The sequence below is a fragment of the Pollachius pollachius genome, assembly GCF_949987615.1.
Source record: "Pollachius pollachius genome assembly, chromosome: 12".
NCBI lineage: Eukaryota > Metazoa > Chordata > Actinopteri > Gadiformes > Gadidae > Pollachius > Pollachius pollachius.
In genome coordinates, this window is record NC_136945.1 from 6204628 (window position 1) to 6217344 (window position 12717).

Consider the following 12717-nt stretch of genomic DNA (forward strand, 5'->3'; position numbering starts at 1 on the left):
CAACAGGAGCAGCACCGCTGCTAGCAGCTGGATTGGTGATAAGCGACTGCAAAATAGTTATTTTTTTCTTAAACAATGTGAACATTCTTTTTTGGACAACTGCAAAAGTGGTAATTTGATCCAACTAGTGTGCTTTGAAAATACTCGGCGTTTAATTTCACTAGAAACTTGCTCGTATTGTATTCCCTAATAAGCAGGGTGTTAGCTTCTAGGCTACAGTGTAACGTTAGCGGCATTCCTGACTTCCTTCTTACCTCATCTGTATCGACCGGTTCCTTTAGCGTTGAGTTGTTTGGTATTTTATGCAAATGCATACAATATAACCTATGCATTTACTAAGTGAACAAATTGCCGGGACTACACTGTAAAGCAGGCTAACGGATGCATGTAAGTGAGGTCCTACTTGTATTCCACTGCATCGTCTGGAAGATATTCCCATTACTTGGTTCATTTCATGCAGACGATCGGACATATGTTAAAAGCCCATTGTGGCTATAAACCAACCAAGTATGGCCTTGTGATTCTTGAGTGGTAGCTACTTCACGTCTTGATAAAGAATAGATTACGCAAATATGGATATTTGAGTGTCCAAAAGAATGAGACTGCACGTAATGAGATATTATGTGTTACTGAGTGTGTCTCACGTAGTGATTACGAGGTAACTTACGAGGGCCGGGCGGACTAGTTAATCAAATTCACTTAATTCCATGTTCTTTAGTTAGTCCTATGTCAAGTTGACCCAATGGCTGCCAGTGCGGTTAATTCGCTCTCCAAGGTTGGAGACCTGGCTTTACCTGGGCCAGGTGTACAGGGCCTCTCCGCAATGTCCACCAACACATCGGCGCCCGCCAGTCCCATGCCAGGTGCGGACAACCGAGGGTGTGAAAACGGTGCGCTAATGGACTCTTTGGGGATTTTCCTGCAAGGGCTTCTAGCCGTCCTGGCCTTCAGCATATTGATGTGTAAGTATGACGGGGTGAACCCTGCCTAAAGAGAATGAACCAGTATTTAAACTGCAACAGGGACGTTGCTTTTCATTCCTGTGATTTCCCATAGTGTAATGTATGATTCAATATATGATATAGCAGCGAGTTAACCATTCTAATAGCAACATGCTGCATATTTTTGCTGCCGTCTTGCAGAGGTGAGGAATGTTTGACACAACAGAATTATTGTGTGTGTGTGTGTGTGTGTGTGTGTGTGTGTGCGTGCTGATGAGCTGGAACAGCAAGGTCATTACTTCTCAATAGTGTGCCTCAGTATAGAGGACTTGCATGCAGAGTGAGCCTCTTTAAAGAATCAGATTACATGCACAGAGCAACCATTAAAAGGATAGGTTTATTGAAGGCCCATGCCTTTCATAACCCAGCATAGTCATGGTTAAGCATTGTAACATTTAGTTATCTAAGAGTTTTGCATATGCATCTGCAGGCATTGTTTTGTACTGCCACAGCGTCAGCGTTAGAAAGGGCGGAAGCACCTAGTCTGGTGAGACCTGGGCTTCCTGACAGACAGAACTCATCGTCCTGAGGAAGGCACAACAGCGACTCTTACTTTCTTATGTGCTTACAGAGATGGGGCATGAGCACAATAACGCTCTGATATTCAAGCGCAGCCTCATCGAAAGTGTATTGACTTGAGGAAACTCAGTCTGGTACAACCCAGAGGGTTGTAAAAACAGCACAGAGGATCATAGAAGGGGAACTACCAGCCATCAGCGACCTCTACATATGCTGCTGAAGCAGAGCCCTCGCACTTACAAAGGACACAAACCAGCCCATTCGTCATGTATTCTCCTGTCAAGAGACTCCAGATGGCCGAGCATCATTACTGGACCTAACGGGTTCCCCAATAGCTTCCAACCCCAGGCCCGGTGCATGCTCAAGAACCATCCAACGGACCTTGCACACTGACGATGACTATATACAATTTACTTTGCTGTATATTCATTATTTTTAATTTGGTTCTATTCTTTTTTTCTTTAATCACATTTTATTTTTAAACTTCAGACATATGTTGCTAAAACTACTGTTAGTCAACTAGCAGCTGATATCAAGCTGTGAAGAGGAGCAGGACTAAGGACAATGTTACTTGAACTTGCATATGGCCGAATTGACACTATCTATCCAACTTGTACTGAACTACGTTAAAACAAAGTTAGTTTGTCCAATTCAACACATTTAAACGCATTTCTTTGTTTTTCATTCCATGTCATTATAATAATGTATGTGATACAGTAGGTATAATCAGGTTACCAGCATATCTGATATCCGTTCGGTAGAGGTGAAAAGGCCAGCCTGTAAAATCACACCACATGCTTGCGTAGAATAAATGAGCTGTTACAAAACGCCATTTAAAATGCAGGCAGGGGCCATTGGGTGGATTTAAAGGCGTGCTGGGGATTCTGTTTGATCAGTGCACTGTGGCCTCCGTGTAATCCGCCACTCGTAACGAGACATGCTGTGTCCTCCACAGTGAAACGCTTCAGAGAGCCCAAGCACGAACGAAGGCCCTGGAGGATCTGGTGAGCAAGTTTCTTCACCCGCTCTAGAAAGAGCATGAGATGACCGATGGCAGGTTACAATAGAGTCCCTATAATGATTTTTCTTTTTTTGATTTTTTTTTTTCCTCCTGACAGGTTCCTGGACACCTCAAAACAGGCCATCGGGATGCTGTTCATTCATTTCGCCAACGTTTACCTGTCGGACCTCACCGAGGAGGATCCCTGTTCTCTGTGAGTTGCCTCGGAATGACTGCTTTTTTGTACCTCGAGGCTTTGTAAGTGGCGCTCGGCCCAGGGCCCAATGGCGAAGTGTATTGGCGTGCGCCGACCGCCTCTCCTTCCCTCCCGCCCTCTTGTAGATATCTCATCAACTTCCTTCTGGATGCGTCGTTGGGGATGCTGCTGATCTACGCCGGGGTGAGGGCCGTCAGTGCTGTGGTGGAGTGCAGGCAGTGGGACTCTCTGCGCTTTGGAGAATACGGTGAGGGCCCGCTTCGCCTGCTCTACCAGCAATGTCCAGTGGAGGGCGTTAGCGGGCATCATTTGCAATGCTGCAATGTTCCCGCCTGCAGCACACAAGTTTCTCTGGACCCATGTTTAACTGTGTGTGTGTGTGTCTGTGTGTGTAGGAGAGCCGGTGCAGTGTTCTGCCTGGGTGGGTCAGTGTGCTCTCTACATCCTCATCATGATGTTTGAGAAGGTCGTCATCATGCTGGTCCTTCTCATCCCCCAGTGGAAGAAGGTGGGGAGCGACATTCCAGTTCAAACCTAGCTGCCACATCGATGTATTACTTAAAGGATCCCTATTCACACGTCACACGTGGGCCTGTCGACTCAGATGAAACGCGGATAGATCAGCCTAAGAGTTGGTACAGACAACTGAGTAGGTGGCTGGTAGATCAATCATCTGGGTGGACAGTCCCCATGTGTGTTGTCATGGCCCATTATGGCTAATCAACATCACACCTGGTGTGATAATGAAGGGTATTAGACTGTAGCAGATCATCGAAATGAGACTGATGTCTGTGTGTGGTTGGACTGTAACAGATCATTGTGTGTGTGTGTGTGTGTGTGTGTGTGTGTGTGTGTGTGTGTTACAGTTGTCCCTCCTCAACCCAATAGATAATCCTGACCTCGAGTTGGCCATCGTCATGCTCATTGTTCCGTTCTTCATCAACGTGAGTACGCTGTTAGTGTGTTGAGTAACTAAACGTCTGTGCCGCTCCGCATTTATCAGCCGCGGGCCCTCCATTAATGCATTCATTTTTTCCGTCTCAGGCCCTCATGTTCTGGGTGGTGGATAACTTCCTCATGAAGAAGCACAGGACAAAAGCCAAGCTAGAGGAGCGAGATGAGGACCCCCGGGGGAGCAGCAAGGTGCGCTACCGGCGGGCCCTGTCCCACGACGACTCGGAGTCCGAGGTAAGACACCTTCAAGGGGACATCTCATACCACCAGGTGTGAGTGTGATCAGCCATTACAAGCAGGTTTGAAAATGTGCAGCATTGTGACATCACAGGTGGGCGTGTCCATCTATCCGTCACACATCTAGATGGACACGCCCACCTGTGATGTCACAATGCTGCACATTTTCAAACCTGCTTGTAATGGCTAATCACACTCACACCTGGTGGTATGAGATGTCCCCTTTAAGCATATTCTGGATTGCTGACGTGGACAAAACCAAAAAAACAACAAATAAGCTCCCCATCTCCATTTAAGCGCGGAGGTCCCCTCTGGGAGGCTTCTGCTAGCTGTTGATTCTGTGGCCACGGCAGCTGGACTGTGTTCTATTCCTGTCCTCTGCTGCCTCCACCTGCTGTGGGGATACACTTAGGTTATGTTCCAAATGGCTCCCTTGTTCCTTAGTTCTCTATTCCCTTTTTATCAAAAAAACTTAATACGACACTATAGTGTAAACAGGGAGGTCAGGCACCATTTATGTCATCTCATTTGCATAAATTACCAGTATGTGCAGTCCATCACTATTGGATGAAATTAAATAGTGAACTAATCAGGGAAACAGATTTGCACTAAGTAGTGCACTATATAGAGTGTAAGTAGTCTGATTCCAACAAAGTCCAAGGCTTTGCTTTATTTGCAACCAACAGACTGAGTAATGTCCTGTAGTTGTTAACCACCCTGGCCTGTGCAAGCTGCCAGTCACTTTATAGGCTGATAAAGTTTCTGAGATGAACGCTCTGCAACACAGAACACATACCAACATTGACTTTGCTTTCAAACTTTCGTGTGGGAGCAAAGTCAATATTTAATTGTACTTCGGATCTCGAGCTGTTATTTCGTGGCGGTAGGTATTGTCGAAAGATCAGTTTCTTTATCATTATTGGCGTGTTGCGACAGAGGCACTTGGAAAGTGGCTCTGTGTTTTGGATACGCCCACACTTTCTTACTTCCCCTCGGTGTCCGTTCCCATACAGGAGCCTTTTGTAGCGTTTATCCAACAGAGTTTAAATGTGACGTAATTAGTTCTGCGACACTATTTGTTTTACGCAATTTTTAATTTCTCGTCAGTAATAATTTATTTATAATTGTCTCAGTCTGTGCAGCTTGTTTTTTATAAATGGTGCTGTTTGTATGTTCTGGATGTGTCAAGTTGTACTCGCGTCATATCCCGCCTTAATCAAACGTGGTACTCACTTCATATCCCGCCTCAACTGTATCCATGCAGCGTCGACTAGTTAGGAGCTGCAATGAAAGCTCCTACCGGGAGGCAGGTAATACCCAAGCCGCTAACTGAGCCGCTAAACTGAGAAGTTGGGCGGGTCCTCTCTCCCAAGACACACCTATAGCGGCATTAGAGAGAAAAGTCCCTAAAGGCCCATTCACACCCTACGGTAAATACGGATACGGACCGTTTCGTCCGGTCCCGGAGGTGTTTCATCCGTCAGTGGGTCCGTCGCCTCTGAGCTTACGAACCCGGAGTGCTCCGGGAGAAACGGAGCAATACCACCGGAAATCGAGGCGGCAGTATAGAGTCAGAAATCAGACCATTCGTGAAAATAGATAGAGTAGTATAATATCTGATATGTATATATATTGTATTTAACGTTTTATACTTATATTATACTATATACTTGACCTTTTTATTTTATTGTTCCCCTGCTTTGGCAATGAGTTGTAACTGGTCATTTAAAAAATGCCGCAACATTTTGAGGAGCTAATCTGCGGGTTGGTGAGGGGTGTCACATGCCACCGCCGCGTAGGCCTACACTTTTTGCACCTTTTTTTTTGCCGATTTCGGATGACACAAAGCAAAACCATCTCCTCTACAGATGCCATGTTTGCGATTGTCGATTCCGTTAATTTGTGACACGACAGTCACTGCCCTCTAGAGGATGTACTGCGTAACATCCATAACAACGCTGAAACCGGACGGAGGTATGAAGCGTAGTCCCGGAGACAACGTTTGGTACAGACGGACGAATTTCGTCCGGATCAGGAGGTGTAAATCGGCCTTAAGTCGGAACGCGCCTCATGTTAATGCCTCATACTCATTGATAGGTTTATTAAAGACTGATTAAAGTGTTCTGGTAGCAGGTTGTGTTATTTTATCTGCGCTTCACTCTATCTTTAATGTACTCGCTTTCTACCTCTCGCATTGTCATATTCATTATACTAAATACATATACTAAATACAATTGTTCCCTAGGATATAATTCTTGAATTCCCATTTTTTAACATTACTATGCTTGTGTAGTAATGCAGGAGCACTTCAGAATCAATGTTCAGAGGGGGATTCTTCTGGCTAAATCCCCGCAGTCGATTCACCCATCAAGCAAAGTTTGATCGGAAATACATAACTTTTTTTTTTTTTTTTTTAAATCAAATTCAAGTGTAGCTGGAAAAGCTGAACATGGTCACATGCGCCACTTCAACCTCCCTTAAACCAGGGGGCAAGATACATTCTGAATACCAATAAAATATCTGAGGTATCACACTATAGTAGGTTTTTTTATAGCAAGATCTGCAAATAAAAGTCCTGGTATAGCTCTAGTGTAGCCTCAATACCACCTTATGTAAATATAAGGGGGTATATGTGGCCATAGAACCCTTAGTCCTGGTATAGCTCTAGTGTCGCCTCAATCCTTAACGTCTTTGTTTTTACTGTGTTTGTCAGATCCTCTTCTCAGCCGACGATGAGATGGACGACTCAGACGAGGACGACGTGCGGCGTCTCAGCGGCCTAAAGACGGTGAAGAAGAAGAAGCATCGCATGGGGATCCCTGTTTGACCCGCCGGCCTGAGCCTCACCCAGACTGGCCTGGTACTCGCTCACCACACGCCTCACACCACCACCGTGATTCCTGCTTGTAGCTGCCTGGTCGGGGGGAAGCCTTTGGGTTGGGGGAGGGTTCCCGGCCCCCTAAGGTAGCGTACTTGCAGGTCCTTTGAGCAAACGGAACCGGTGGAATACTGCTTCCCCTGGAACACTACAGCACTCCTGCACAAACGGTCTTAACTTGGATGCAAGACTTTGGCAAACATTTGCGGTACAATGGATGCGTGGTGTGTTTTTATTTTGTCTGCCCCTCATTGGCTGTGTCTTATCGGTTTACTGTTGGTTTGTTCCTGAATGCCAACTTGTAATATCATTGTTTTGTTTTAACACTGGTGTATTGTCAAGACATAGGAAAGAGAATGGGGGTTGGTCATGTTTAATGTGTGTGTGTGTGTGTGTGTGTGTGTGTGTGTGTGTGTGTGTGTGTGTGTGTGTGTGTGTGTGTGTGAGAGAGTCCATTATTCATTATGTGATTTTAAACGGTCGCCCTAGTGATTGTATAAATGAATTATTATATTAACTGTTTCCTGTAAATGGAACACCACCACAGCTGGTGGTGTGCGTGTTTTTATGCGTGTGTGCATGTGTTTGTGTGTGCATGCGAGTGTGTGAAAGTTGACCAACAGGGAAACCATATTGTACGTATTTAAGCATAACCTCAGAATGTTAGGTCTGTCGTATATACATGGCCCTAACCTTTTCAAACAATACTAAATCTACAGCTTATGGTGTGTATGTATTGTGTTGATGTATGCAACACCTATCTCTACTCTTTGTATAGCTAGGCCATTAATGCAAAGTAACACTTAAATGTTGCCCTTTTATCGCAGTGGTTGATTTTGTTGTTCAAGCAAGATGGCTGAACAATTATGTGTCATCCTAAAGGTACACTCTTTCATTCCTCTCTCTGGCTCTTCACGGTTTACCAGACAGTAAAGTTTTTGTCTCCATCTTTGATTCTTTGCTCGTATTTGGGTTGTTTTTGGTATAATTGTTATTTGTGCCCAGAAGGCGACCTTGCCTCTTCCAACAAGTATTCTTTGTCGTTGTTGTCCTGGTGTAGGATGATATGGGACCCACTGCACACCTTCCCATTTGTTATGTTCAATGTTTTCGTTTTTCCTCATGTTTCCTTGTTTGTTTTCACCCCCATTTGCTCTTTGATCCGACCACGTGCCTCTGTGAGCTCACTGTTGTGTGCGTGTGTTTGACCAGGCGATGGAACAGAGGCCCTGGCCCGGTATGCAGCAAGTCCACAGGTGCTCATTTTCACAATGTTACAGAAGCACACACTTAAAAATGGTTGGGCTACTAGGGACCAGCCTTTAAACGAAAGGTCAGTGTGTGGGCGTGTGTATGCAGGTTTGTGTGTAGGCGTGTGTATGCGTGTTTGTGTGTAGGCGTGTGTATGCGTATTTGTGTGTAGGCGTGTGTATGCGTATTTGTGTGTAGGCGTGTGTATGCGTGTTTGTCTATGCGTATTTGTGTGTAGGCGTGTGTTTGTGTGTAGGCGTGTGTATGCGTGTTTGTGTGTAGGCGTGTGTATGCGTGTTTGTGTGTAGGCGCATGCATGCGTGTTTGTGTGTAGGCATGTGTATGTGTGTGTGTTTGCCTGCTTTGTATACAAGTGTTATGCAAAAGTGTTCAGAGCTAGTGGCTGGTCCTTCCAAAAATAAAAAAGGGTGACAAACGGCAACTGTGATGACTAATGATGTAGTGATGTCATTATGATGCTGTTGGACGTTTGACTGAATGCACTTTTAATGGTAAAACATCGACATGGTCCACCATTACCATGAGCTCAAGTAGGTCAAAGAGGGCTTTTGTATTTTGTGAAATACAAATGCTGCACTGTAAAATGTACTGACAAATAAGACTGATCATCATTATATATGCTTTTCCAATAAATAATCTGAAACCTGAGCAACAGCATTCTTATCTTTTTTTGTCAATCTAAAGCAGCAACCTGATTGATGTATGACCTGGATAACCTTTAACGGATGCCATCTGCCGTACTGATGAAGGAGCATGCCTGCATTGAACCTGGATTAGGTTAATTCATTAATTTAATTAATAAAGTTTTAGCTATTAGAGATCGACTGTGATGTTACAGAGCGAATGCTTTTAAAGAACACAGTTTTGATTAAATATGTAATGTGGTCAGTAAATATCAAGTTTAAAGTGGTACTTGACCAGCAAATACAGTAGATAGCATAGCAATATAAATATCTTGTAGAAAAAAAGGGTAACGCTTTATATTAAGGTCCTTGTAATAAGCCTTAGTTAATGGTAATAAGACTCTTATTATATGCTTATTAACATTAATTGGTGTCAATAAGACTATAAGTGTTAATAACATAATAAACATGTTAATTGTGAGATAAGTAAATTATTAAATAAATATTTATTGATTGCTTAATAACATTAATAGTTATGAGTTTCTTATAGTTGTTAATAGATTAAAGTTCTCTAAATCCTTTATTAAACTGCTAATTATGTATTTTGAAGATACAGGATCTAAAGCAGGGACAATGCTTATTACGGTTTATAAGTCCTTTAATGACATGATAGGTAAGTTAGTAAGACTCAATAAATGTTAATAAGCATATTATCTCTATCTAATAGGTCTTATATATTAACTAAGGCTTATTACAAGGACCTTAATATAACGCGTTACCGAAAAGAGTATTAAACCCATAACCGATCTTTTCAAGGTATAATTTCATAAACTTTTCGGAGCAGTAGGCCTACCATTATGATTTCCATGCAAATGGTTATTTGATACATGTTGGAAAAGAAAACAATGCATTAAATAGTTTCATAATAAAAATTACACATATTATCCATCACCGAGTCCCAATGATTTGAAAAAAATAAATAAAACACGTAAAAAGCTGAGGCCCATTTATTTGGAACACATCAGCTGGCACAAACGTATGTGTCTAAAGATGCAAACGTATATGTCTAAAGACACAAACGTGTGTGTCTTAAAAGCTGAAAGACTGATTCATGACCTATAAATGTGGCTCCTGCATCTGAATGGCATGTTCCAGTTCATTTCAGTTGCTGGAGTGGATAGGGTCTGAATATAAACTTTGACTCAACTTCCAACCTACCAAGCCATCATTAAACATGTTTTAGATGCAGATAATGTGGGACGTATAAGCACCTAATAGAAAAACAAAAACAAAGGTAATTGGACTCATTATCTTGACAGGCTGGTTTATATGTAGCATGATTTGTTTGGCTATCCTACATTTCATTATGACTGCTCACCTTAGACACAGATGTATGTCTAAGTGTGTGGGCATTTTAATCCACAATGTAGAATTATTCGATCTCTAATGTACTGCATTTTAAGACCAAAGAAGCAGACAATACAACACTGGAGCTAGGGAAATATAGCTCCATCACTGACTGTGTTTCTTTAAATAGACGGAGGTGTGGTGTTGGGGGGAGGGGGAGAAGCAGACAGACACTTGTCCTGCCCCCCCCCCCCCCCCCACACCCATATCAGTTGATCCTCCATAACTCCATGATGAATTAAAACAGAAGGCCACCAGCCAGCTCACGTCACATCTAATAATACTCACTGACAACAGACGAAGGCTTTGAGTTACTCCACGATGGGAAATGTGTGTCACGCTCTGATCCAGGCCTATATAACAGCCGGGGGCTCCAGGACACTAAGGCAAACCATAACACCAGGTGGACAACGTTGATAGCGACCACACTGACCGGACACACCATGTCACAGGTGAGCCCGCTCAGAAAAATACGCTTGTCCTTTTCAATACTCTGAAAAGGTGATCAATAAATAATTTGTTTATTTATTTGAAATGTACTTATTCTAAGTCACTTTGAATAAAAGCGTCTGCTAAATGCCCTAAATGTAAATGTCAATGTTACCAGGGGGGAAAAAAACATTTTGTGAATGGCACTGAAAATACTATATATATACTAATACTTGAATAAATACAAACTTAAATCTGTTCCCTGTATTTTCTTCCATTGTCAAACTGGGCTTTTTACCAGCCTGGTGAGGTGAAAAAGAAGAAGCGACCAGTTATGAAGGAGGAGGACCTGAAAGGAGCACGCAGTAAACTGGGCCTGAGGGGCGAAGTCAAGAGTAAGACGTATGAGGTCATGGTGGAGTGTGGTGAGTAAGTCCTTTCTCTGTTGCCTTCGAGACGGATCGGATCACACATTCTTACAAAGATAGTGTGGACTACCCACATATGCCTACTGTTAATGTTATGAAGAAAAATAAAAATGATGCCTGTTGGACTATAGATAAACCTTTACAGAAGTTGACAGCAAAATATGACCGCTTTAGCCAATTTTTCTTCCCCCCAATTTATGTGCTGGGATTCAGCCCTGTTCATTGTTCAATGGAATATAAACAATGCTTTTGTATTTATTGTTATTTCGATTTTGAGGTGGTCAAAATGTTTGACATCATGGTGATAATTAACGGTAAAAAAATAAAAAAAACTGGAATAGACTCTCGAATCATAAAGTCGAAATAGTCGAACCGGCCTTAATTCAGACGGTTTTCCTAAGCTAAGAAAAGATGAGTTCCCTGACCGGGAATCGAACCCGGGCCGCGGCGGTGAGAGCGCCGAATCCTAACCACTAGACCACCAGGGACACATATGATCGTGGATGACGTCAATTATTTAGTCGTCCAACCCATTAATCTATTACGAAACCCAACTTGATGGGTAACTAACTAAATAGCTCTGCTAATAGTTTGTTGAATACACGTAGATTGATTTATATACAACCATAAATTAGCCATATTTGGTTCCTAGATGTGCTGTTCGAAAATGAGTTACACGTGTCGTGCTTTGTAAAAGCATGTGGTTAGGCTGTCTACAATAAACCTGAAACTATCACTCCTGCTCGTACATACGGACGTATGGTTTGGGCGTCTAAAAATATTATCATCATACATCCATGATCTGCCGATCCCCTCCCTTTTCTGCAGAGCGCATGGGGAAGGTTGCTCCATCCGTGTTCAGCGGCGTCGGATCCGGATCTGAAACGGCCCTGGAGAAGCCCGGAGGCCAGGGGGGAAGCGTTTTCTCAAAATGAAAACTATGCCACGCCACCAACGTGTCATGAACTAGAATATAAAACATGCATTTTATGACTATTCTATACAATCTATAAATGGAGAATGAGAAAACAACAGCAATAGGCAAACATATTTATTGAAGTTAAATACATTTAAAGTAGTGAATTTGTTGTGTTATTGGTTGTGTAGACAATGTCGTGACATTACTTGGCCCATCTGTTTTTGTAAGGTATCAGTACTGACCACATCATGTCATTTATATGGCCGTTTCAACCTGTGAAATACTTTTGACAACAATGTGCCTTATTTTTTTATTATTCTGCATGAAGATAGATTTTTGCATTTTATTGCATTTTTAATAAATACATATTATATTGTAACTACGTTTTTTGGTTATTTTCATATTATTGACAACCATTATTTTACATCCTAGCAGACATAAAAAAAAACATGACTTTTTTTATAAAGATAAAAAAGAGTACGTGTGTACTCAGCCTTCAAGTAATTATGAACATGCAAGGTAGAGAAGATATGGGGTAGATATGTAGATATGGGGTATCCAGCGGCGGTGCACCACTGCCGCTGGATTGTCAGCGCCACTGCAAAAAAAAAAAAGAAATTGCAAGAAAGGTGTCTCACTAGATACCTTGACTCTGTTGGTTGTTAGGTCATATTTGGAAGCTCAATCTGTACATTTTCCCCAAAAACTCTCAACAGAAGTAACCATTTAAAGGGTTATTTTTCAAAATCTTCTTCCGGGTGGCATGCCCCCGGACAGTGGCGGTTCCGGGGGGGGGGACCTCCGCATTTCCGCTTCTCCTCCTAAATTGCATT

General features: G+C 42.7%; 1 protein-coding gene across 3 annotated transcripts; it reads left to right on the plus strand.

The window, feature by feature from the left end:
* The first annotated feature begins 3 nt into the window (after positions 1-3).
* Positions 4-12180, plus strand: LOC307083991 (store-operated calcium entry regulator STIMATE-like). 3 transcript variants are annotated; one of them, XM_079748092.1, is made up of 10 exons: positions 4-962; positions 2476-2524; positions 2639-2734; positions 2863-2984; positions 3133-3245; positions 3604-3681; positions 3782-3925; positions 6642-6749; positions 10839-10962; positions 11794-12180. In XM_079748092.1, the coding sequence occupies exons 1-10, from the start codon at positions 743-745 to the stop codon at positions 11898-11900; spliced, it is 1161 nt and encodes a 386-aa protein (XP_079604218.1). In that variant the 5' UTR covers positions 4-742; the 3' UTR covers positions 11901-12180. The 3 variants fall into 3 exon arrangements, with proteins under 3 accessions (XP_079604218.1, XP_079604216.1, XP_079604217.1); XM_079748090.1 differs by lacking the exons at positions 10839-10962; positions 11794-12180 and having other exon boundaries at positions 10-110; positions 776-962; positions 6642-8714; XM_079748091.1 differs by lacking the exons at positions 4-962; positions 2476-2524; positions 2639-2734; ... (3 more) ...; positions 3782-3925; positions 6642-6749 and adding an exon at positions 10508-10560.
* The last annotated feature ends 537 nt before the right edge of the window (positions 12181-12717 follow it).